Source organism: Quercus lobata, chromosome 1, assembly GCF_001633185.2.
Source record: "Quercus lobata isolate SW786 chromosome 1, ValleyOak3.0 Primary Assembly, whole genome shotgun sequence".
Classification (NCBI taxonomy): domain Eukaryota; kingdom Viridiplantae; phylum Streptophyta; class Magnoliopsida; order Fagales; family Fagaceae; genus Quercus; species Quercus lobata.
Window position 1 is genome coordinate 46,160,681 of NC_044904.1, and position 27,555 is coordinate 46,188,235.

The 27,555-nt window shown below is 36.6% G+C and overlaps 1 protein-coding gene across 2 annotated transcripts; it reads left to right on the forward strand.

The window, feature by feature from the left end:
• On the forward strand, positions 1 to 27,555 carry LOC115991039. 2 transcript variants are annotated; one of them, XM_031114795.1, is made up of 14 exons: positions 1 to 444; positions 1,778 to 1,868; positions 2,025 to 2,112; positions 2,410 to 2,479; positions 3,037 to 3,106; positions 5,569 to 5,638; positions 20,611 to 20,656; positions 20,746 to 20,995; positions 21,097 to 21,302; positions 21,449 to 21,523; positions 22,379 to 22,439; positions 22,612 to 22,692; positions 26,613 to 26,692; positions 27,063 to 27,555. In XM_031114795.1, exons 1-14 carry the CDS (start codon positions 302 to 304, stop codon positions 27,139 to 27,141), a joined length of 1,410 nt encoding a protein of 469 aa, XP_030970655.1. In that variant the 5' UTR covers positions 1 to 301; the 3' UTR covers positions 27,142 to 27,555. The 2 variants fall into 2 exon arrangements, with proteins under 2 accessions (XP_030970655.1, XP_030970662.1); XM_031114802.1 differs by lacking the exon at positions 1 to 444 and adding an exon at positions 1,263 to 1,350.

A 27,555-nucleotide genomic window follows, 5' to 3' on the forward strand; every position in this document is an offset into this window, starting at 1 on the left:
AAAAGTTATAGTCATCACATCCAAACACCATGGTCATTTTCGTCCAAGTACAAAAGAATTGGAATTTACACAAAAGCAAGCAAAGAGGTTTCTTTAGCGTGAGAACGAAGTCAACCAGGAAGACGTTGTTAATAGAGTGTTGTACTTCAAAAGTTGGTAGTAGTGGTAGTGGGTCTTTCTTTTCTTTCTCTTCAAACTAGTAAAAACTTTTTAATTTTTGGTTGAGAAATTTGTAAAACTACTTGAGCTTTGAGTTTCTGGGAAATAATTAATTATTAGATTAAGATTAAAATTAAAATTAATGTTGATCTCGAGAAGAAGAAGGGTGATGAGCTGGAGGAGAGTAGGGAAGTCTGTTCAAGCGTTAGTGGCACATGCTTTGCTCTTCTCTTTCACTCTCTTGCTCTCTCTTAAGCTTCAGCGTGCCCTGCCTTATTCTTGGTGGTTCGTATTTTTTTCCCTTCTTCTTTGCTTTTTCTATGTTACTATTGGTATTGCTTTCAATCTGGGTGCTGACAAAGTGGGATAAGAAAATTTTTATTAGAATCCATTTGGGTTCTCAAAGATTGTTTTTTTTTGGCCTTCATGGGTTGGTTCAATCTCTGTATATATGATGTTTCGAGGAGGGAATTGCTTATAAATGTTGTGAAATTGATTGAAACACTTGTGGTTGTGTGTAAAAATGTAAGTCTGTTTGTTTGTTTTTGTATTAGTTGCATGCACTGACTTTATAGATTCTGATTTCTGATTTCTCTGAAATTTGTTTTATTTAGTTTTGTATGGTTGGATTTTCTTATCCATGTGGTTTTAATTCAAATTCTTCTATCTAGGCAGTATTTCGATATAACTGGAATCATTATTTGCTTAAATATTGTGGGAAATGCGATCAAAATTGGCAGTCAGTGAAGTTTAATGTACTTGCAGTTAAGGAAATTATTATGATAAAACTTACAGAAGGGTGGAAAAGTAAAGAAAGAAAAATAAGACTTAAAAAGGGTATAATGAGAATGTTATCATTTTCTTGCTACTTATTTTATTATTATTTGTTTTTGTAAAAAAAAAAAAAAAAAAAACTTTTTCTGTACAATTCACACACATATGGAAGAATGATTTACTTCACATCTGAGAACCATGATGTGGACTCATATAGAGCTCTGATTCTTCCAAGTTCAAAGATCTCACCAATTAGTGCACGTTGATCTGGAAGTGCTGCTTAACCAAGTTTTGACAGGAGTAGTGCAAAACCATGATAGACATAATTTAAAACTGGAATTTTGAGTTTCAAATGCAGGTGTGAATCCCTGCAAGTTGCTTTGAATACTAGCCAAGGAGAGATTATTCATATTCATAGTAAGGGATTTTTCTGATAGTATTCCCTTGCTATTCTTTGGCTAAATTATCTAGCAATTTCAATAGGTAATTACAAACTGAGCAATGTGCTATTAAATATAAATTTGTGTTGAGCACGTGTATGTTCATGTCAAACAATTCAAATAAGTGTACTATCTGTCCATTTCCTGCTGTCTAGAGGGGAAAATTTGGTCTCATTCCATGCATGACAGCTGCAAATTACTAAATGTATCATTACTTATAATCATATTGAGGGTCTATGTTTAAGCATTAACAGCCTTTAAAAAAAAAAAAAAAAAAAAATTCTTGGTTAGGTTTGGTGGATGTTCTTGCAATATCCTGCATGTGGGCTGGCAATAAGAAATAGTATTATTATTAATTGTTTATATGTTATTAAGTGGTTTTTGCTTTTGTTCTTATTCTGCAGGACTGTATTTGCCCCTCTGTGGCTCTTTCATGCTGTTGTAGCACGAGGCAGGTTTTCCTTGCCTGCTCCTTCGCTGCCTCATGATCGCCGTGTATGAGATACTATCTACAACTGTTTTTTTTTTTTTTGGGTGGATATATCATCTTTATTGAGATCAATTTACTATAATAATCTTGTGCAAATCTGAAATTTGGTAGTATAATTAATTATAGTGACAGAAAATTAAACCCTTCTTTCTCATGGACAGTGGGCACCTTGTCATGCCATCATGGCAACACCATTGCTTGTTGCTTTTGAACTTCTGCTTTGTATGCATCTTGAGAGCAGCAGTTATGGTAAGCAAGATCCGTCATGACATAATCATCTACAAATGCTGTTGGGGCTAGCAATTTTATGTTCTAATGGTAATTAAATATGTGACTTAACTTTGATAGATAGAAAAAAAAAATTAAATGCTTGAATTGATTATGACTCTCATCTGTTCGGCTTTTAAATGTTAATTAATTAACATGTTGATGCACTTCCCTAAATGTCTACATGAACGTAAACAGTTTAGGGTTCTTGTTATCATCATTTCTCAATTGTTCAGACCTTATCAATTAATGTTCTTGGCAAACTTGAATATGTTGCAGTTGTAAACTTGAAGATTGTCTTTCTGCCCCTGTTGACATTTGAAATAGCAATTCTGATTGATAATATCAGGTAATGAGCATTTTTTTAAAGATGTTAAGCTGATGCCTCAACATTCATTTTCTGTAATAATGGTGCAATTCACTCTACAAGAAATTCTGGAACATAATCCTGATTAACTCCGCAGACACAACCATAGCTACTGCCACAGGGTAAATGATATATTTACGGGAAGGAGTGATTACCCAACACTTCCATTGAGGAATTCATGCATTTCGTCAACTCTTGCCCTTCCTTATGGTCCAACTACTCACCAAAGTACATTTTCCATGTCTTCCCTTTCTGTTATCAAGCCTTAATCCTGGTCCTTTTTTTTTTTTTTTTTTTTGGTGATTACACTTTCACACAGTACGTCTTCAAACCATGACCTTACCCTTCCCTTTGCTCTTACAAGGGGAGGAAGTCCCATTTGAGCTAGAGTCCATTGGTCTTAAACTCTAGTGTAAGAATTTTATTGCTTAATTTAAATTTAAAAGGTTATGTTAATATGTTTATTCAATTTTTAATTCATTTCGTAAATTGTTGATAAGCAAAATAACCCTGAGTAATTGGTTTGTCTTTTAATATAGGATGTGTAGGGCTTTAATGCCTGGAGATGAAGAAAGCATGAGTGATGAAGCCATATGGGAGACCCTTCCTGTACGTTCTGTAATTATTTTCTCAATTAAAGAATTTTTTTGATGATATTTTTTACTGTAATTTGCCTGGATGATCACTTATGTAGGTGACAATGCTTAGGCCTGCAGAATTCCATCATTTCTGATTATCCCATTATAAATTCTGCATTTTGGTTAAGCCATAGATAACATATATAGTAGCTGTCTAACCATGCTTGCAAACTATTGACTTAGCCCTTTGCCTTTCAATCTTGTAATTGCACGGTTAAAATGATAGAACAAGTTTGCTAGAGGACCATGATAGCCCTCATAAATTAAAAACAATCTTGCACACGTCTCTCTTATGTACTTTATTAATTAATAGATCCTTGTAGGCATTTGCAATGGATGTGCTTGTGCTTCAATTTTTGCAAGTTTCAAAATAAAATTGCAAGGGATGGAGTGATAAGATGACATAGATCTAGTTAGAGGTGTGCATACCTTCCCTGCTGGTGCCTCATAAGTCTAACTTGCATCTCCTTCTCTCTCTCTGAAGGTTGGTAGTTTTATTCCACATTATGGGATACTTATTCCACCTTCAACCCCTCCACTCGGGGATTAGATAATCCTGTTATAGCAGGATTATAATCCACGTCATACATTCTGTCCTGTCTGATGCATAGTATTGGAATCCAAATTGGATTGTCTTTATACTATTGATGGTGCAACCATTGCATGGGTAGAGAAAAAAAATACCCTCTTTGGAAGCATAAGATTAAGGCAAAGCTCAAGAAGGGGGTGGTTAATAAAGTTATTAATATTTTTTTTTGTTTTTTGTTTTTTTGTTTTTCTAGATTCAAGGGTATTTATGTACTTTTGTAACTGTTGGTCCTAGGTCTTACTTTGAGTTTTATTTTATTAATAGATAAGTTTTATTTATTTTATAAGCTTTAATGTGTCTCTTTTGGTCCAATTCAATTAGAGGTTTGTTTACTAGTTAAATTAGGAATCCTAATAATACTGGTACAAGAAAAATTCCTTAAATATTTGTGCTCAATGTCAAGTAATAGATAGAGTTGAGTATTTGGTTGTGAAAGGCATGAGTGCCATAGTGTGATCTTTCTCATCCTTATCTCCTTTATACTCTTGTTTCTTTATCTCTTTCTTGGGTATTGTTCACAAATACTATTCATACAGCCTATGAACACCCTTTGATTCCTAAATCACTATCCAAAATTTTCTAGAAATGTTTGCTTCAAATTCTTGCCCTCTTTCCCTATCTGGATTTTTTTTCTTCAAAATAACACTAAAACTCAAACAATTTCATTAGTTAGCATGTTTTAAAAACTATTTAGCAAAATAACATCTCGAGTGTATGGGACTCGATTTTGTTGTGCTAAATCGAGTATAAAGAACTCGAGTACCATGGAACTCGAGCTTTAAAGACTCGACTTCCAAGAAACCCAGACAAAAACACAAAGAAGAAGAACAAACCAGAAGACGAAGAAGAAACCCAAACCAGAAAATACGAAGAAGAAACCCAAACAGAAACACGAAGAAACAACAAGCCATAAAGAAGGAACAAACTGGAGAGATCAAACCCAAACAGAAACCACAAAGAAGGTGTCCACAAACCCAGATCTCGCTAACCCAAACCGTAGGCAGCGACGGCAAAGGTTCCAGAGGCAGTGGCAGCGAAGCTCAAAGCGAAGGTTTGCCGAATTCCTTCATTTTCTTATCTGGGTCTTTGGGTTTGATGATGTTTCGTTGTTTTTCTTGTTAAGTCTTTGGTTTGATGATGTTTTCCTCTTTGGGTTTGTTGGAAATTGAGTCTTAAAGACTCGAGTTCCATGGAAAACGAGTTTATTACACTCGGTTTAGCACAACAAAATCGAGTCCCTCGTACTTGAGATGTTAGTTTGCTAAACAGTTTTGAAAATGTGCTAACTAATGAAATTGTTTGAGTTTTAATGTTATTTTGAAAAAAAATCCTTCCCTATCTTATCAAACTGTAGTTAAATTAGAGCCCTAAACCTTTCTTGTATGACTAAATAATTTCTTGTAGACAGATTTCCCCAATATGTCCTATGTCACTTTTCCATTGTTTTTCCCCATGCGCCAAACAATGCCCTTGATACACATGTAAAACATACAAGTATATGTTTTCTGGATTTCTTGTTGGGACTACTTGAAGTATCTGTCAACTGCAACAATTTCTTAATTGTTATGATCTGGACAAATGGGAAAAAGAGATGTTTTGTGATAAGAAAAAAATTTATATTACAAAAGAGGGAAAACACAATTATTTAAATTTTAAAGCCATCTTTTCCTAATAACTTTCAATATTGTGTGATATTTGGACAAGGTATTATCATGCAACTGCAAGTGACAATAATGATGAGAATTGTTTTGCTTATTTTGATAATGTGAAAGTTATAATTTTGGAAATTTTGTGTTCTTATTCCTAGTAGTTTTGATACTATATTATCAATCTTTGGTTTCTAGCACTTCTGGGTTGCAATTTCTATGGTCTTCTTTATTGCCGCAACAACATTCACTCTTCTAAAGATATGTGGTAAGTTTGTCAATTTCTTAATTACAATGATTATAAATTGTATATTTTCTGAATCTTGATTATGCTACTAATCTCTCTACTTGAATCTTTTTGTTCTTTTGTATTGTAGTTTACCTATATAGGCATTCGGTTTGGTGTTATGACAAACTGACCCTGTTTTAAAGTTCTAAAGAAACCATCTTCTTTGCAAATTTTATTGTGGTGTTTTTTTCCATGTTTGTCTTCTTTCTTCTTTTCAATGGTTAATAATCAGAGTAAATTACATAAACCACCCCAATGTTTGGTGTAATTACATTTGTTATATACACGATTTTCGGCAAATGACACATCCTTCCTAATTTTGAAAATAATTAATACTCCGCCCTTCCGACCCCTTCCTGGTTGAACAAAGCTAGAAGTCGACTCAAAGTAATAGTCCTAGAGAGAGAGAGAGAGAGAGAGAAATCTTAAATGGGTGCTCAATCTGTTGCTGTGAGAGAGGAACACATCCCAAAGGTGAAACTGTGAAGTATAAAAATAATAACTCACCTAGAAAATAATTTAATTCAAACCAAAAAAACCCTAAAAAAAAAGTCAAATCATTCACAAAACAATACTTTAACATTTAAGCATAGCAAAACTGTGAAATATCAGACTTAGAACTCACCTAATCAATCAATCATCTTTGATTCTGTATCAATACAATCCCAAGACCAAAAGAGAGGTCTCAAATTAAGGGTTTCACAACTCAACTCGAGCACCACTGTGGAGTGTTGGCATGAAGTTATTGATGTAGGGTTACCAGATTTTTCAGTGTTGGGGTTGTGTGGTTGTGGCTTGGGCTTTGGTTTTTTTGGGTATAGGATGTTTGGTGGGTTTGTGATTTTTGTTTGACTTGCTGGCACCTTGCAAAACCAACAACCGTGGGAGGTGGAGAAGATGAGGGTTGAAATAGAAAAGAAAGGGGGATGGGCAGGTGGTGGTAAGAGAGGTGGAAGTGCCGGTTTGGCTAAAAAAATATTCTTTTTTTGGGCATATTCCTTTGAAAGGGAATATTGTGTGACCATTGTTAATACTTGTTGATTGACATAGGGGGTCAAGGGGCTAGAGTGTTAATTATTTCTGAAACTAAGAAAGGTATTGTTGTTTATTGAAAATTGGGTATAGGCATATAGCACTTGTAGTCACACCAAACCTTGACGGAGGTTGGTGTGATTTACTCAATTATTTCCAAATGCCATTTTGAGATTAAGTAAACAGATTCAAGAAATCAGCTCTAAAGAAAGTTATTGCCCACATTATTTGGTTATTCCAAGAGACTTTCCACTCCCATTTTAATGGAAATCTGATTGAGTTAAATGGTTATATTTGGTTGTCATCGAAATGGTTATATTTGGTCTATCATTCCTCATTGCTTATTGTGGTGTCTTTGGAGGGAGAGGAATAGTAGATGTTTTGAAGATTCTGAGAGATCTATTCCAGAACTCAAGCTTCTCTTTTTTAGAACTTTAAGGGATTGGTTGTTTGCTTTGCAAAATAAATCATTCCTTTCTTTTATTGATTTCCTAAACTCTTGCAATTTTTGTATTTGATTTCTTTTCCCTTGTTCACTCCCTGTGCACTAGGGTGTTCATTTTTTATCAATATATCTTATTACTTATCAAAAAAAAAAAAAAAAAATACATTCAATAAGTAATGTGCCAAAAAAGTTGTGGCATGGGCTACTTGGATAATCAAGAAAAAAGGTTATCTTGAGGACTAGAAGATAATAGCAATCATGAAAAGCATTTAAAAAATTAACATGGGTGTCAATCTTGGACATAAATATGAGGTGTTTTACACTGTTGACCAATACAAATCAGTAAATCATATAAGATATAAATAATTTTTTATCCAACATAATGCATAGAAAATGTATGACATCAAAATTGGTTTAATGCCCTTGTTCTATATGTGTAGATGGAGAGAAATATTGAAGTGTTGAAATGATCTGAATTGATCCTGTAGAATAAATATATATAGATTTATTGTAAAATCAAGCATTCAAATGTCACCAATCATAAGTTGTGACAATATTGAAGAAACAAAAGAAACTAGTAATAAGAGAAGAGAGGAATAAAATAATTGTATTATTGCTTGCTTATTCCACTATGTACAACTCTGATTAAATAGAGAAACCCTACAACTTATAATAGGAATACAATAGCAGAAATAGAGAAACCCTACAACTTACTCAGTTTCCTTCTCTGAATATTTCCTTCACCTTCATGCCCAAGATTATACCATATATAGCTTTCCACACATACCATACATAGAATCTGTCAACACTCCCCCTCAAGCTTTTTTTTGATAAGGAATAAGATATATTGAAAAAAAGGAACACCCAAGTGCACCGGAAGTGAACAAGGGAAAGGAAATCAAATACAAAAATTGCAAGAGTCTAGGAAAACAATAAAAGAAGGGAAAGATTTATTTTGCAAAGCAAACAACCAATCCCTTAAAGTTCTAAAAAAGAGAAGCTTGAGATCCGGAATAGATCTCTTAGAATCTTCAAAACATCTACTATTCCGCTCCCTCCAAAGGCACCACAATAGGCAATGAGGAATGATAGACCAAATAAAACCATTTCGATGACGACCAAAGCTGCCTTGCCAACATCGCAGCAGCCCCAAAACAGAGTGAGGCATAACCCAAGAAACTCCAAAAAGACCCAAAACCATAGACCAAAGATCCGAAGCAAAAGGACAATGAAGGAATAGATGGTCAATCGATTCACCATTTCTCTTACACATGTAGCACCAATCCAAAATCCATACCTTCCTTTTACGTAAATTGTCAATCGTCAAGCATTTCCCTAAGGCAGCAGTCCAAACAAAGAAAGCAACTCTAGAGGGAATCTTTTGCTTCCAAATACTTTTCCAAGGAAATCCAAAGAAGGCGGAGCCAGCCAAAATTCTATAATAATCACTAACCAAGAAACCTTTAACTTTGCTAGGAATTCAACACATTTTATCCTCACCTAGCCCCCTTATAGAAGAACCATAAATGGTTTCCAAGAAATCAGACATAGCCTCTAGATCCCGAGCATGGACACCCCTAACGAATCTCACATCCCAAAAGCAAACACCATTGGTGGACATCAAAAGCTCAGCCACACTGGCATCCTTATTCCTGCAAAATCTGAACAAGTCCCGATATCTAACAGCAAGAGAAGTCTCTCCACACCACCGGTCCTGCCAAAACTTCACTCTAGACCCATCACCAATATCATATAGAATATGGCGAGAGAAGGAAGGCCATCCCTGATGGATATTTTTCCATAAACCAACACTATAAGGGCCAAACACAACTCTGGTACACCAGCCCCCCCCACATACATCCATATTTTATCTCTATCACTTGCCTCCAAAGGGCATCTTCCTCAATCCCAAATCTCCAAAGCCACTTCCCAAGCAAAGCTTCATTGAAGAGTCTTATCTTCCTTATCCCTAAGCCACCCGAAGAAATAGGAGAACAAACAGTAGCCCATTTAACCAAATGAATTTTAGGATCATCTCCAAAACTGCCCCATAAAAAATTCCGCTGGAGCCTCTCAATTCGGTTAGCCACACTAGCAGGAATAGGAAATAGAGATAGAAAATAAGTGGGCAAATTAGAAAGGGTGCTTTTGATTAGGGTGACTCTACCTCCCTTGGATAAGTATAAGCGTTTCCAACCCGCCAATCTCCTCTCCATTTTCTCCAGAATTGCATTCCAAATAGTCTTATCAAGCTAAGGCGTAGATATCTCTCATGCCCAGCTTGTCTAGAATTTTGTGGAAGTGATTAGTTGCTACCCCCTTGGTCAAGATGTCTGCGAGTTGATCTCCAGTTCTTACATATGGAGTACAAATGATGTCTTTATGCAGTTTCTCCTTGATAAAGTGTCTATCAATTTCAATATGTTTCGTCCGATCGTGTAGAAATGGGTTATGAGCAATATTAATTGCTGCTTTATTGTCACAAAACAGCTTGATGGGATCCTTACTGTCATATCCAAGCTCCCTCAATAATATCTTCATCCATAATATCTCACATATTCCATGGGCCATTGCTCTAAACTCAGCCTCTGCACTGGATCTTGCAACCACTGATTGTTTCTTACTCCGCCAAGCAACCAAGTTACCTCCAACAAATAGACAATATCTAGAGGTGGAGCGTAGGTCTATGATTGAACCTGCCCAATCAGCATCTGTATAGGCTTCTATCTTCAAGTGATCATGACGAGCAAATAGTACTCCTTTACCCTGTGAGGATTTCAAGTACCAGAGAATTATATGAACAGCTTTCATGTGCGTTTCTTGTGGCGAATGCATAAACTGACTTACCACACTTACTGCATGAGCGATATCTAGTCTAGTGTGTGATAAGTAGATTAGTTTGCCAACTAGTCGCTGGTATCTCCTTTTTTCCCCTAGGGGGCTGTTGTGGTCTTCTCCCAACTAGGCATTTTGCTCTATTGGATTATCAATAGCTATCCTAACATTCTGCTCTATTGGATTACCCTAACATTCCTGTTTCTTTGAGAAGATCAAGTATGTATTTCCATTGGGAAAGAAATATTCCATGCCTTGATCTTGCCACCTCAATGCCTAGAAAGTACTTTAGATTTCCCAAGTCCGTTATATCAAATTCTCGTGCCAAGGATTGATTTAGTCTTTAAATCTCTTCCTCATCATTTCCAGTTAGCACCATATCATCCACATAGACAATAAGAGCTGTCACTTTTCCCTGTAGGGAATGCTTAATAAATAATGTATGATCAGCCTGACTTTGATCGTAGCCAAATTTCTGCATAGCTCACGAAAACCTTTCAAACCATGCTCTAGGAGATTGTTTCAGTCCATACAAGAATTTCTTTAGTTTGCACACTTTCCCATTAGAAGCTGGTAGCTTAAGGCCAGGGGGGAGTTCCTTGTATACTTCTTCTTCAAGATCTCCATGGAGGAAAGCATTCTTTACATCAAATTGGTGTAGAGGCCAATCTTGATTTGCTGCCAATGAGATAAGAACTCGTATAGAGTTCATCTTTGCTATTGGTGTGAATGTCTCCTCATTATCAATCCCATAGTTTGTGTGAAACCATTTGCAACCAATCTAGCTTTGTATCTTTCCACTGACTCATCTACTTTATGCTTAATTATAAACACCCACTCGCATCCAACTGCCCTTTTTCCATTCGGCAAGTCAACTAAAATCCCATTTATCATTTTTCTTAAGAGCTCTCATCTCTTCTTGCATAACTTCTTTCCATTTTGGGTCTCTTAATGCTTCCTGGAAGGTTTGGGGAATAGACATAGAAGATGACTTGGATAGGAAAGAATGAAATACAAGTGAGATATGTTAATAAGAAAGGAAATTTGATATGGGATGATGAGTGCATGATCTAACTCCTTTGAGTTGTGCAATAGGAAGATCAATATCATTTATGGTGGGTATAGAGAGAATAGGAGTAGAATTACCTGAGTCAAGTTTAGATGATTGCTCGAGAGCTTTAGGAGTAGTCCACTTTTCTAGCGCCTTGAATAGACCCTTAGTTCTTTCACAGGTGTCTCATTTGGCTTATCATCAATGGATGACAACTCATTATTAGCCTCTTGCACTTCAGCATCAATGGAATCGGTTTTCAAGTCAATATCAGCGGAGGTACTAGGAACAAGTAAGGGCATAGAAAACTCCTCATCACCATTATACTGCCCTTGAGGAGGAGTTTGAGGTGAGGAGAAGTAAAATTGTGTCTCAAAGAAGGTTATAACCATTGACACCAAGTGTTTTTGAGGAGGATGATAACATTTTGATGCAAGACAACCACACTATTTCAATGGAACAATTAAACAACAACAAAACAAAGGATAAACCCTAGGAGTCAGCACCAAGCAAAATTGGAGTCGGCACCTGTGTAAAAGAAACACACGTTTATTATAATTCTCAAAGTTGTCTTACAATAATCAGAAAAAAGTGCTTAAATAGCAAATAACAAGATGCATAAAAAAAACCCTAATTATTAAATGCTCGGGCTTGCTTAATCTTCAAGCCCAATTACTAGTAGGCTCCATCCATAAGGCCACAGGTTGGGTCGTCTGCCTTTTGCTCTTTCTCCCATACATGCGTATAATTGGAGGTTTGTACCTTGTGTCAGCACCAACTCCCCCTCGGGTGAGAAGAACTCGACCTCGTCGAGTGGAAATCTGAAGAGCTCTGATAGTACTCAAGCAAATCAGTATCCAGTCGATGTAGCTCATCTCGAGTAATCCATGTGCAATCAAAATCTGGTTGCCCCCGCCAATGAATTAGGAAATGGTGAACTCCTCCATCCCTGGTAGAAACAATCTGTTAATCTAAAATAGCATCAATAGATTCTTTATGTGCATAGGGCAGATTTAAGGGTAAAGGAGTAGGGATAGGGGCATCAATAGGATCAAGCAAAGGCTCATCAAAAGGGGTATCAAGAATAACTGTGGGGCCTATAAGCAAATAGATCCTCTATATTGAAGGAGGAGTTCATATCATAATCATTGGGAAGGTTAATGACATATGCATTTAGGTCAATCCGTTTCAATACCTTGAATGGTCCAGCACTACGAGCCTACAATTTCTTAATAGTCCTAGAGGGAAATCGCTTAGCTAGGTTGTACGGACACGCCATTTTTGGCGTCGTATCAGACATGTGTCGGACACCGGAACGGGTATGACTCGCCGAATTCCGGTATCCGGCGAGTGTCCTCATTTTTTTTTTTTTTTTTTTTCGACACACGTCGACGCGGCACCGACATGGCTCCGACGCGGCTCCGACGTGTCCGACACGCCAGCAGTGAAGAAAAAAAAGAAAATTTCAGCATATTTTGGGTCATTCCGGCTATTCCGGCCAATTTTGGCTGAAATGAAAATTTCGTCCGATACAAGATTTTGACTGAAAAAAAAAAAAAAATCAAAATCCTACCTCCTCCTTCTGGGTTTCGTGCTTTTCTTCCTCCTCTTCTTCTTCTTCTTAATTTCGGTCTCTTCTTCTTCTTCTTCTTTTGGTTTCGGTTTGCTACCAGACTACCTCTTCTTCTTTATTTGTGTGTCTTGGCTGTCCTCCACTTGTGTTTAGAGTTTAGACTTTAGAGTCTTTAGGCTTTAGATATTTTCTTTGTTTTGTGGTGTTTGTGAGCCCCACGTAATACTCATTCCTTCCAGGTTCTTTTGTTTTGTCCGTTTGAATTTAATTAACATTTTTTTTTTGGCTTTGTTTTGTTTTTGTGAACCTCACGTGACTCATAATAAAAAAGAAACTTTCAACCTTTTGATTCCATAGTCACTAAAATTAGAAAAAGCATAGGACTATAAATTTTTTTACAACTTTTTGTTACAATTGTGATGTGATAGATTGTGATTGGTGAAAAAAAAAAATTATATACTTATAACTTTAAAACCTTCAATATTTATTATATGGATTTTTTTATCAATAATATATATATATATATATATGTATATAAAATAGTGGTAAGCCCGAAATAGTATGCAATGATATGCCGAAATAGGTCGGTACCGAAACATTTCGTTCCAATAGACAAACCGAAACAGGGTCCGAAACGGTATTCATAACATTGATTTTGAGAAACCCACCTCTCAAGTTCTCAACCCACCCTCCCTCTGACCTTTGCCGTTGCCCTCTGTCCCTCGCCGGAGCTAGATCGGGCCAATAAGTTTTAACGTTTTGTCTTTTTTTTTTTTTTAATCCCACTCTCACAGTTAATGTGTTTCTTTACTCAGCCTTTTGTTTTGACTTATAAATTATAATATTTATTATGAATTTAGTGATTTTTGTTTTTGTATGTCCTGCTATAGTTTTATTTATTTATTAAAGTTAAATATTGTGTATATTATTGTACTACTTTGGGTGTTAGTTTACTTATTTGTAATTCTTACATAATTTAAATTCTAGACATAAACGTATTTTATGTCTAAAAATATTAAAAAATATGGCTACATATAAAATATAATTAATTATTTAACCGCCATGTCTTGTCCTTATTTTTCAAAAATTGCCGTATCCCCATGTCCGTGTCTGTGCAACATAGTCGCTTAGGTCGAATCTAAATCATGACATAATCTCCTACCTTAAACTCTGCATGACGTCGACGAGTGTTAACATGAATTTTATATTGAGAATTACTTACTTGAATTTTTTTGCGAATCTCATTATGCAAATCATGAATATATCCAAATGCCCTCAGCATACTCAAAAACTCTAACATGTGGGGACATGGGCAAAAGATCTAGGGGCTTCCTAGGTGCATAACCATGCACAACCTCAAAAGGACTAGTGCCTATAGACCTATTGACAGAGTTATTGTATGTAAGTTGTGCCGTAGGAAGAATTGAATCCCAATTTTGATTGGCTTCATCCACTAGACACCGAAGGAGGTTGCCTAGACTGCAATTAATCACCTCAGTTTGACTATCAGTTTGAGGATGAAATGCAGTGGAAAATTTCAATTTGGCGCCTACTAAATGCCACAAAGTCTTTCAAAAATAACTTATGAAGCGAACATCCCTATAAGACACTATGGTTTTGGGAAGATCATAAAGTTTGACAATCTCATCAAAGTAGAGCTTTGCAATCTTAGAAGCATCAGAGGTCTTAGAACATGGTAGAAAATGAGCCATCTTAGAGAAGCAATCAACAACTACTAGAATAGAATCATGCTTCCTAAAGGTGCGGGATAATCCTAACACAAAGTCTATACTCACATCCTGCTACGGGCGATTTGGCACAGGTAGAGGTGTATACAAGCTAGTGTTTTGCTTGCGATGTTTGGCTAGTTGACATGTACAACACTGACCAATTATTTAGGCAATGCCCCTCTTAAGACCAGGCCAATAGAATTGACGTTCCACTTACCCAATTGTTTTGTCTCGGCCAAAATGACCTGCAAGTAGTCCTTTTAAGGTTGGGTGGTCTAAGTGTTGCTCCCTAGATTTGCTATAAATGAGGATGTTATCAAAGTACACAACCAAGAATTTGCCCATAAAAGGCTTGAGCACTTGTGTCATCACGCTCATAAAGGTACTAGGAGCATTGGACAATCCAAAAGGCATAACCATCCACTCATATCAACCGTCTTTCGTCTTGAAAGCAGTTTTCCATTCCTCGCCAGGACGAACCCTAATTTGATGATATCCACTTTTCAAGTCTATCTTTGAGAAGATTGTTGCTCCAGCCATCATATCCAACATATCATCCAATCGAGGGATAGGGAAACGATATTTCACAGTGATCTTGTTGATGGCACGACTATCAACACATCCTCCAAGTTCCATCTTTCTTTGGAGTCAAGAGTGTAGGGACTGCACATGGACTCATACTTTCATGAACAAATCCCTTTTGAAGTAGTTCTTCTACTTGCCTTTGCAATTCGACATGTGCAGTAGGGTTCATCCTATAGTGAGGCAAGTTTGGGAGGGTTGCTCCAGGCACAAAATCTGTAGTGTGTTGTATGTTATGCATGGGTGGTAAATGATTGGGGAGTTCCTTAGGGAAAACATTTCTAAATTCTTGGAGCACTGACTTCACTTCTTCAGGTTGGCTTCACGGGCCTCCCCATTGAGTTCCTTGGCAACTAAGGCAAACACAACTGATTCTTGAGCCGCCACCATTTCAAATGCCTTTGTGCTTATGATGTTCAAACCTTTCGCCTTTCGTATTTCTTTCTTCTTGCTCATGTCGATTGGCTTGGGTTTCAAAGGATTGAGCACAATTTTCTTACCTTCAAACACAAATGAGCAAGAGTTGGATCGCCCATGAAGGGTGACGACGACACATCTTTTTTTTATGACTATGGAGGAGGTGTCTACCCAAGACACTTTATATGGGTTAGGATGTGTGATCAATTTCAAGCCTAGGCGGGAAACAACGTTAGAGGACACCGCCTTAATATAACTCCTACTATCTATAATAACTTTGCAAGTTTTTTCCCCACACTTGGTGTAAGTTTGGAAGATAGCACTTCTTCGCCAATCATCAGTGTCTCTTTGTTGTGCCAATGCACACCTTACCACATTCACTCTGGGGACACCAAAGATGTCCTTGAAATCATCAACTGGGGGAGATATGGCTCTAACGCATGTGAGGTAGCTAGGATCATCTTCCCATTCTGCTTCAACATCTTGGATTTCTTCGACATTTGGGTCATACACAAGCTCCTCAACATCTTTGACCTTTTCATCATCTTCTTGAATGACAAGGGTTCTAGAGGGACATTTAGTTGCAATATGTCCAACCCCATTGCATTTGAAACATTGGAGGCGAGAACCTAATCTTGAAGGCTCGTTGGCCATGCCCTTTCCCTTATCATCTTTTCTTGGTGGGGTGCTATTAGGGTTGATCTTTGGATGGGGTTTGCTACCAAAAGGTTGAGGGTTGGTAGGGGTATTCCGGAGCTCAGAACGTCGCCAAAAGATAGATTTGGATGCTAATTCACAATTCCTAGCAAGGTCATATGCCTGGTCTAAGGTAGTGGTTCCTCGGGTGATAATCTCGCCTAGTAGGTTAGCATTTAAACCTTTCTTGAACCTATTGAGCGTGACAACCTCTTCCTTGACTATTCAAATTTGTCTTTTGAATTCCTTGAATTTCTCTATATATTTAGCCACAGGAGTAGTGGCTTGCTTCAAGCGATCCCATTCCTCAAGGAGGGAGCTCTTATAAGTTGGAGGAAGATAATTCCTCAAGAGTGCATCCTTCATCTCAATCCAATTAGTAATGGGGGGGTTCACATGGTCGCCTAAGGGTATCCTCAAGGTCCTCCCAGAAAAGGTTGGCTCTTCCAATTAACTTCATCCTGGCATACCTCACTTTCTTATCCTCAGCCCAATGGTAATAGTCAAAGAATTTCTCCATCTGACGTAACCAATTAGTGAAAACCTATGGGTCTAGGCAACCATTAAAGGAGGGTGCTTCTATCTTTTCCTTGGACATTCTATCATCATAATCCCTAGGGCCATTGTGATTATAGTGATCATGTTCGAAGTTTGGAGCCCTATTGAAGTGATCGTGTTGATTTTGTCTAAGCATGTTATTTCCTTCATGGTTATTAGTCTCTTTTTGAGATGCTTCAACTCGCTCTACCCTCTCCAGTAAAGCATGGACAGTTTTTGCTAGGCTCTCAATGGTTTGCTCTAAGGAAGACTTAGGCTTAGAAGTGGATTGATGTTCAAGGTTTGACATGATGCGACCACTACGTAGATGCATGCACCCCTATAATTATGAATGCAGTTGAGATTCCCAAAAAGTTCGAGTAATCAATTCTCAATGTAAAATCAAGGTCAAGCAAGAGTGCATGTAGAGGCTAGATCAATGAATCGAAGGAATAAATTGTCGTCAAGTAATGATAGTGTTCACAATATTGAGAGATAGCCCAAATGAATTGCAACTTCCACAAAATAAAAAGCTCAACAGTTAATAAAGAGAATCAAATACTTCAAAGGATTTTTTTATTTATTTTATTTTTTTGTCTTTGGCTAATCAAAGGAAACAAATAACTTTTTATTTTTTATTTTTTTATGGGTATTGAAAGAAACAAATGGCCTACACAGCAACTAGCTATCAAAGCAAAAGTGAAGTAACTAAGCTGGGGTATGCACTTTAAGAAACTAGAGATGTATTTAAAAATGAAAAATTGAGTCTACCAAAGAAACAAAGAAAGAAAACCTGATCCCTGTAACGGAAGCCCACTTGAATAACTTGTTCTTGGTCTTGGGCTAGTCTGTCATGGGCCTGGGCTCTTCTACTGCTTGGTTTGATTTTTTTTTTTTTTAATGCCAAATAATATGATACACTACTCAAATATTAAGGAGACTTAAACGAAACAACAGGAACTCAAAATAACCAACGAAACTCAAAATGAAAACTCTTTGCGATGAAGGTCTTTGATTGGCACTGGGGAGTCGATGGCTGGTGGTAGCGTGAAGGTGGGGAAGACAATGGCGGCACGAAACATGGAAGACCAGTGGTTGCTTGCCTCGGGTCTTGGCAGCGGCAGTGGTTCGACATTCTCAGTAGTGGTGGGTCGAGGTTGATGATGGGTCTCGGCGGTTGGTGGGCTGATGGGCCTTGCGTGGGTCACTTTTTTTTTTTTTTGTTATGTGGTTTCTAGGTTCTGTGATCAAAGGCGGGCACGAATGATGGTCACAGGCTTGGAAGGGTCGCTGGCTTCTTGGATAAAAACTCGTGGATAAAGAGGGTATATACAGATTGGGATTGGCTTGGGCTTGTTCAAGATCTCATTAGGTAAGAACTTGAAAGTTAATGTCATTTTTGGCTGCTTTGTTCTCTGATGATTGTGCTTCTTCAAGAGTTTGCCTACGGTTGTGTTGTATGGACCGAAAGTTTGCTTCGATACCAAAATTGACGCAGGACAACCACACTATTTCAATGGAACAATTAAACAACAACAAAACAAAGGATAAACCTTAGGAGTCAGCACTAAGCAAAATTGGAGTCGACACCAGTGTAAAAGAAACAAACGTTATTATAATTCTCAAAGCTGTCTTACAATAATAAGAAAAAAGTGCTTAAATAGCAAACAACAAGATGCATTAAAAAAAACCCTAATTATTAAATGCTCGAGCTTGCTTAATCTTCAAACTCAATTACTAGCAGGCTCCATCCATAAGGCCACAGGTTGTGCTGTCTTCTTTTTGCTCTTCCTCCCATACATGTGTATAATTGGAGGCTTGTACCTTGTGTCCACACCACATTTATATCCCTTTTGAGTAGGAGAGTGACCTATAAAGACACATTTGAGGGCATGAGGGTTTAATTTACTCCTAGATTGACCATGAAGATGGACAAAGCAGATACACCCAAAGACATGAGGAGGGATGATAAAATTAGAGGATGGTACATATGAAAAAAGTACCTCAAGTGCCCTCTTGAAGTCAAGGTTGCGAGATGGCATTCTATTGATGGATAAGTTGCAGTGAGCAAGGCAGCTCCCCAGTAGGACTTTGAACATTGGCAGTAAGGAGAAGATCCCGTGTGACTTCTAAGAGATGTCGATTTTTTTGTTCAGCAACCCCATTTTGTTGAGGGGTATAAGCACAAGTGGTTTGTGAATAATACCATGTGCATGAAAATATTTTTGAAGAGTACCAAACATATATTCAACCCCATTGTCTGAACAACTCGTTTTTATTGAGGTGTTGAATTGCATTTGAACCATTTTGTGAAACATTTGAAAGACTGTAAACACATCACTTTTGTCTTTTAACAAATATACCCAAGTAGTTTGTGAAAAATTATCAATAAAGGAAATAAACCAACGACACCCATTTAGAGAAACAACCCTAGAGGGCCCCTAAACACCAGTATGAATAAGTGAAAAAGGTGCAGAACTTTTATTACTACTAAGAGGAAAAGACACTCGATGGTGTTTGGCTAGTTCACATGTCTCACATTGAAATTTGGAACCATTATTATGCTGAAATAAAGAAGGAAATTTTTTTGTAACAATGTAAAAGAGGGATGTCCTAGCCTTTGATACCATAACCAAATCTGAGCTACTGAGTCATCTGATTGCACTGTATGATAAGCCTTTTTGAGCCATCCTTGTGCTTTGGATTGTGTCCAGATAGTAGAGACCATCCTTAAGGCAACCATTGCCAATCAAATGCCTCGTGGTTAGGTCCTGGAAAAAACAGTAGGATGAGTAAAAAATGGCTCGGCAATTTAACTTAAGGGTTATACGAGCAATCGATAATAAATTTGCAGCCAAGTTAGGAACATGAAGCACAGAAGATAAAGCCATAGATGGAGTCACAAAAATTGAACCTTTACCAGAGATAGGTGATAAATAACCATTGGCTAATTTTGTCCTTGTTGGAACAAAGGTTATAGGAGGAAAAAGATGAGGATTTACCAGTCATATGATTTGTAGTTCCCGAATCAATTACCCAAGGATCATCAGGCATTAAGGGCTGTAGTTAAATTACCTGAATGGGCAGAGGATGAGGATGTATTAGTAGGTGTTTCCAATCGAGCCATAAACTGACGCAGTTGTGCCAACTCCTCGGTGTTAAGTGCCCTCTCATGAGTAGGAGCTGAAGTTGGTGCTGGAGGTATGTCCTTAGTGGAAGTAGTGTGGTTTGCACATGGACAAGAGAATCCACCAGAACGGCCCCCTTGTTCTCTTGTAGGACGGCCTTGAAGCCTCCAACATGTCAACAGATATATTAATTTTGACTTGTATTATGCAAAACTGCAGCATTTTGATGCATCGCTATGAAAGTGAAGTATATCCTTTCAATTAATGAAAAGTTGAAAGAGGAATAGGCAAAAAACCAATATGAACTTTAAATAGCTTTATCATTTATCAATGGGAATAAGATTTATTTTATGTTCCTAACAGGCTAACCTAGTCTCATGCTGTTTCTGCTCATATTCCAAAAAATCTTAGGGCATGGATGTTGAATTCCAGCTCCCATGGTCTATGTTAGTAGTTTCCAATTTGGAGATCTAATAATTATTAGAATATCAATGATGACACTTTGAAACACGTGGCTCTTGTATAATTACCAATTCTCCCAAAAGTTTAAGCAGTTAGGAAATTGTGAATTTAATCACTTAACTATAATTCTAACACCCCCCTCATGTGTGGGCCTAGACTCTTCTTAATAATTGTGGCCTGACATGTGAGATTTTTAACATTTTAAATGGGAAGTAGAGTAAACTTAGGGATCGAACTTAGGATCTCTTACTTTGATACCATGTATAATTACCAATTCTAAAGCTTAAGCTGTTAGGAAATGGTGAATTTAATCACTTAACCATAATTCTAACAGCACTAAACATGCAATCAACGCGTGGTATGCACAGTGGCTGTGTTGTGTTTGCATGTAAAATTTAGATTCATATTCTTAGTCTTCACATAACAAAATATTGTTTCTAACTTTCTTTACAACTACATTCAGGTGACGTAGCTGCTCTAGGCTGGTGGGACTTATTTATAAACTTTGGGTATGATTTTTTTTTTTTTGGCAGTAATGTTTGATGATGGTATATTTGGTCTCCGCCTCTTGAGATAATTCTTGTTCATCCATTTGCAGTATAGCAGAGTGCTTTGCCTTTCTTGTTTGCACAAAGTGGTATAATCCAGCTATTCATAGGCAGTCTCAGATTAGAGAATCTTGTTCATCTTCAATGACTTTTAGATATGTTGACTGGAATAGAGGCTTAGTGGTTTCTTCAGATGAAGACCAGCACCAAAGGGGGATGTGCAACCTGCAGGACATTGGTGGACATGTAATGAAAGTTCCTTTTATTGGTTTCCAGATCCTACTTTTTATGCGCTTAGAGGTATGAATGTTGAAAACTTTGAATTGTGAATATATTTGGAAGTTCTTTGAGTTGTATTCATTAATTTATACTACCTTTTTTTCTTTTATTTTTTTCCCCAGGGAACACCATCTGGTGCTAGGCATATGTCATTTCCAGTCCTTTTTGCTCCTCTTTTTTTGTTGCAAGGAGCTGGGGTCTTATTTGCTGCATATAGATTGGTGGAGAAAATTGTTCTTCTACTGCATAGTGAAGTTGGCTCTGGGACATATATTGCTCTAGCATCAAAAGCTTTTGATTTTTTTGGGTTTTTGCATCGTGGATCAAGGTAATGGTTTAACGTTATTATTATTTTTAATATTTGAAAGGCCTTTATTGTATTCTTTTAAGCTTAACAAATACGAAGCACAAACAAAATGTAAAAGCTGCTCCTGTCAAGCAATTTTGTTACTTATGGTTCATTCCTGTTAATAGGTTGCTAGGTTGGTGGTCAATTGATGAAGGAAGTCGAGAGGAACAGGCTAGACTTTATAGTGCTGGGGATTCTGGGTGAGTATTTTTTATTCTAAAGATCAGTACCTTATCTTTATTTATGCAATCTTCTTTTTGTGCTTGGCTGCTAACTTGTCAGAGCAACTTAGAGAGCCTCGGTTTTTCTATGTTGAGGTTCTAAGGATTTAAGTTGGTTGTGTTAATATTTCATTGTAGATAATGCTTGCACATGGTGGATATTATTTCTTAACATAAATGCCATGCATAATACGGCTTTTAGACTAGCCACTTTCCAATAAACAATACGATTGACTATGCCGGTATTGTATTAAAATTTTGATCTTCATTCTTCAGGAACAAAATCTCTACCTTCTGTCACTAAAAGAATTGCTACAAAGTTTTCTAAAATGGCAGACATTGTGGTTCTTCCATCTTGGAATTTGTGAAGAATGTAAAAAAATTTTCATTTCCCATTGTTTCCATTGATTAATGGACACAACCACAAGAGCAGATGATCACTTTATTATATCAATGTTTGTCACTAGCTAGTCAAGTGTCTGTTTATGTGAAAAATTGTGGTGGTGTTCTTTTCTAGTAAAAACTATCCTGTCCACATGACGCCCATGGATCTGCACAACCCCTTGTATTTTGTGTGCTTGGTCATTCGTGAAAGATTATATATTTGTATTAAAGTATTGATTTTTGCAACAAACTAAACGATACCCTGTCAGGGCATGTATTTTTTTTGTGGGATTTGTGTATTTTTGTAATGCTTTCTAGTAACTCTTGTTACATCTCATTGTCTTTTTTTTTCTAAATCTATTGCATGGTATCTTTGTAGTCTGATGGAGTAGTTCATTAATAAAAATAATAATTATTGTTCTTGATCTCTGCTTAATCCATATCATTCAGGTATAACACTTTTGCACCTGATATTGTGAAGAAAATGCCTAAATCAGATCTTGTTGAGGAGGTAAACGCATTATTTTTTGTCCCTATTATTCAATTGTACCTCTTTTTTGCATCATTTTGTCCACATAACAGCATATCTGTTACTTGGTCTGGTTAAAATTGCAGTGAATTTTAAATATGTTTTATTCCAATTGACCTTTTCCATATTATATTTTCAATTCTTTTCGTCTCAGATCTGGAGATTACAAGCTGCACTTAGTGAGCAAACAGAGATTACAAAGTTCAGCCAGCAGGAGTATGAAAGGCTTCAAAATGTAATATTTTGAATCTTGACTGAATATCTCCGTGTAAATTTTTCTGAGTACTGCTTTTTGAAAATCATCTACAACTACTACAATAACATCCACTCCTTTTCAAGCTGTTGAATTAATTATCAAGAATTACCATACTCACATTTTTCTAGTCAATTGTATTTAAGGTTTAGATTTTAAACCCTTCCAAAATATAAGCATTTCCAAAATTCTCTGAAGTAATTTGTGGGAAAACAAACAGAAAAATGTATAAACTTAGGAATTGGCACCTAGTGTTGCTTCAAACCAGCAAAACACGACAGAAGACCTAGAAATCAACACCTAGGTTGCCTAGAATCAACATGAAGCCATTGAAAAAATTCTAACATAAATTTATTCATCTACCAAAAAAAATTTTCTCCATTGGAGTATATGACTACTAGGCCAAATCCCAATAAATGCATTACAAAAATAATCTCGACCAATGTTGATGAAATTGTGCCCAAAGCTCAAAAAGCCCCAAGGTCTAAGTGCTTTGCTTTGTTGAAGTAAGCTTGTTTTCTAAAAAATATATGAATCATTAATATCAACCACTCAACTTGAAGGAAATGAAGTGGATCATGATTTATTATAAAAACTCTATTCTTAAGGTGCTGCAATATATCAACAAATTTTTGTTTACATATCAAATTACGCTAACAAGATAATATATGGTTCTTGTGCTTTTCGTCTTTGCCTTTGGAAATATTTAGATTGGACCATATATTTCATTTTGAACATGGCTATGACAGTTGTTTATAAAATGTCATGTTTAAACCTTATATAACGAGATTATTATCATATTGTGCATTGATAATTATTTTGAAATTTACTATATAAAAATTTTAAAAATTAAAATAACTTATATAAAACTTGAACCCATAAACTTTGTTTGATTGTTGTGCTATCTATTTGAGCTCATAGGAAAAATATAATACAATTTTGAGTTTATTATCTTGTCCTTACAGGTTATGAAAATTTTATTAGAGGTTGTTATACATTATATTTGGACAATGTGCATTTTACTTCAATAAGAAGCATGCTTACATTTTGTGCCTTGCATTTAGGCTCTATGAGGCGTATGTTTTTAACTGTGCATGGCTTTGATCAACATGTACTTGACATAAGAAATTAAATAAAATACTAATTCCTAGATAGCTAATAAAATCTGAAATATAATTCAGTGGACCAACACCAATAGTAAAAAAATTGAATTCTAAAACTAAATGCAACTAAATTAAAATAAAATTTTCTTCACACTCCTGATACCATTCTCTTTTGGCTGAAGAAAACTTAAGACTCAAATTTTGTAGTCTTTGATGATATGAGCTACTTTTGAAGCAGTTTTGGCAACACTAAGAATAAAGAATCCTTATGCACTACTGTATCATTAGTTAATGATAAAATCAGTGAGGTATAGTTTTGCGAACAATATGGCCTTGTAGCCTTGTTTTGATCCAAAGAAAGCACCATCGTATCAAGTGTTCCACTTTATGCACCCTGAAGTGGTTTCATTAGTAGCAGATGCGTCAAACTCATTTTTCACATGATGTGCTCCCTCTAATTCTTTCCTCTTTTGTAAATTCTCTCATGATCAAGAAGTGGGAAATCTTCCTTCTCAGTGATAAGCAATATACCTGCCTCTCCAACAGACTGTATTAAGTCTACTACACATGTTTACAGTATTCCAGCTCATCACTAGACTTTTCAGTGTGTTCTCATTGGTTTAGCGCTGTAGCAACATCTGTTGGCACTTGTACTTTTCTTTCAGCAGTAGCTTTTGGTGGTTCTTGATGTTTCTTCATTACTAAAATCTTGTTACCAATGTGATTGTCTACCATGTGGGAAGCTGCAATTTCATTTCTATCAGTCATCCTTTGAGGGGAATGATCCATTGACTTAATCCTTCAGACAGGTCTTGGATTGACTAGGATACAGAACAAGAAACTACACCTAACAGTCATATTGTCTGTTCCCCTGTCTCAAACTGTTTCTTCGATATAAAAAGTAACCCTGATTCTTTGGGTAGATATTTCTCTTTGAGTTTTTATTTCATTTAAACCAAATCATTTATGTTAAACTTAACTCCGTCTAACGTTGAGGTTCTCGATACTCTACCAGTCTTCTTTGGCTTTACCTATAGTCTCATCTTGGCAAACCTTTATTTTCCTATCATCTGATGAACATATTTGTTCGAAGAATTGATCCATCTCATATAACCAATTGTTGAAGATCCATGGGTATCAATGTCCATCAAATGTAGGTGCCTCATCGTGTACTGGAATATTAAGTTTAAACAAAGAATTGTAATAAGAACCTAGCAAGGCTATTTTTAACCTAGGCGTAAGAGTGAGAATTAAGGGTTTTCATTGGTGCAGTCTATAGGTTTTTGGAGGCATTTTTTCACTGCACCAATTAGACTGGTCTCTACAAAATAAGAACTGCCGCAGCATTGTAGAGAATGGAAAGCTGAAGTTGGCGGCGGTGGTTTTCCTCTAATGTGTTGAGTGGTTGACATTGGTGGAAATAAAATAATAATTAAAAAAAAAAAAAAATTTACATGAGTTTTAGGTGTGGGTTTCTCAATTTGGGCTTCTTTGTGAATTTCTGGATTTGTGGTGGTGGGAGTTTGGGTGGCAGACTTGCGGTGACATGCAGCGGTGTTAGGCTTGGGTGGCTGATCTGTGTAGATTGGAAGGGTGGGGGAGGGGAGCAAAGGGGAATAATATATTCAGGCCATGGGTGGTGCGGTTTTGTTGGCTTTGCAAATCCCCCGCTGTCAACCATGTTGCAGAGGTCGGTTTTGTAAAAAACAAAACCCACTGCTGACGCCACTGAAGACTGTCAAATGTGGCCAATACAGTTTGGTTGGGTCAGCATGGTCGGTGGTGCAATGACCTTGAACAGCCTTAGTGAGAAAATGAAATCAAGCTGGTGGGATCCAGATTCAGTATGGACCTGCCTCACATGCTGGCCCATATGCAAGCAACTGGTCTGCTGTCTCATGAGCTATGTGGGATTATGACAGATCTCAGTAGGAGGGGCCTGGCACAGATGGGCCTCACACATCTATCCAATCACCTTTTTGGAAAAAAAAAAAAAATCATTCTTTCTTTATCTAACTCCCTCTCAATGACTGGTTTGCTCTTGTTGGAGTTTCAACTCAGTCTCTAGGGCCTTGAAAAGTCAAATCCCAAGAAATTCAAAAGACAGGACTGCGGGAAACACCATTGTTGTGTGTTGAGAACACAGCACTGAAGTTGCAGTCAGAGGAGATCTCTTATAAGCAAATGGAAATAATGATTGGATGAAGAAGTAAAACCAAGCTATAAAATAAGCATCTCCAGAACCTGAAAGAGTTCAATGCTAATAAGTAGCTCTTTTGACATTTATTCTTATAGGAAATGTCCTGTATCAGTTATTTCCATTTAGTTATATTAGACAATAATAACATAACAAAAAAGGAAATGAAATGGTTTTCAATATTGCAATGATCTGATGAATCAACTATTAGTAAAAAAATATTTAAACTTGCATTTTCTTACAAATGGAGCTCATATCTCTCATTCAATTTCATTTCCTAAAGGCATTGATTACGTAGTGTTATAACAGTTTCCTCTTGGTTTTTGTGGATATCCAAGGACATCAACTGCGGGCATAGTGACCCCAGAAAATAAAAGGAAATGAGTCTCTGTCACTATAACAGATGTACTCATGTTACCGATGCAATCAAATTGATATTCATGGAGTTCGATGTTATTCTATATTGCGATAACATGGATTTAAATATTCAACCGCAAGCTTTTGCTCTTTCATGTTTTTGTCAAATCTTTTCCTAGTACTCTCTTTCTAACATGTTTGGATCTACTACCCATGCTTACATAGTAATTTGATGATTTTACCAGGAAAAGATCCTATGTAGAGTATGCTTTGAAGAACAGATTGATGTAGTCCTTCTCCCATGCAGGCATCACATCCTTTGCAGGTAAATTCAGCCCACCCTTACACTGCCAAGATCCATTTTTATATAATTTATCGGTAACCTGCACATGCACACTAGTGAGAGGAAGAGCCAGTTAAGCTAGGTTTCAATGGCCATTTTTATCCACGTACATTATTCAGACAACGAATCTAATTGAATTATTTATGCTGCATATGTTAATCCCTCTCCTTTTGCGGGCATATTCTTTCAAAAGGAAGAAGGGACAAAACCAAGAGTTATGTAGACAGTAGAGAATCTTCAATATACTTTAATCTCTCGTAGTTAATGAAATTATTATGTACAACTTTCAGAACTTAGTAAATAAGCATGATTTTTGTTTTCATTTTTGTTTTCCCTCCTTGTTGCATTTCAGTACTTGCTGTGAGAAGTGTAAAAAGTGCCCTATCTGCCGTGTCTCAATACAAAAGCGATTGCCTGTGTATGATGTGTAGTTTCAAGTTTCAACTCAGACAAAAACAAGGCCAGGAGTAGGGCTTCCTCCAAAACCCTTAAATTTTGTTGCTTGTGATTTTTAATTAAGCAAGCACTGAGAAGCTGGCAAATGTGATTATTTTTGTCATTTCTTGCGAGTGTAATATATAATGTCAAGAACTATATATATATACACACACACACACACACACACACACACACACACAGAGGTTTGTAGTGCACAATATATGAATGCACTGCTGTTGTGGAAGTCTTGACAATATTATTTTGTTACAAAACTACGCTATTTTCTTTGCTTTCTTTTTTTTGGACGGAAAAACAAGATCCATAAAACTGAAATGGATACTAATCATACTATATCATAGGTTTGTTCATATTAAAAGGGAATAAATAAATAACACAATTTTGGGCTA

Bases quoted from the DNA above. Each gene is read 5' to 3' on its own strand.
- LOC115991039 (XM_031114795.1), top strand. From the start codon at position 302: ATGTTGATCTCGAGAAGAAGAAGGGTGATGAGCTGGAGGAGAGTAGGG. The intron at 20,996-21,096 runs GTATGAATGTTG...TTTTTTCCCCAG, and splicing joins TACTTTTTATGCGCTTAGAG to GGAACACCATCTGGTGCTAG. The intron at 22,440-22,611 runs GTAAACGCATTA...TTTTCGTCTCAG, and splicing joins AATCAGATCTTGTTGAGGAG to ATCTGGAGATTACAAGCTGC.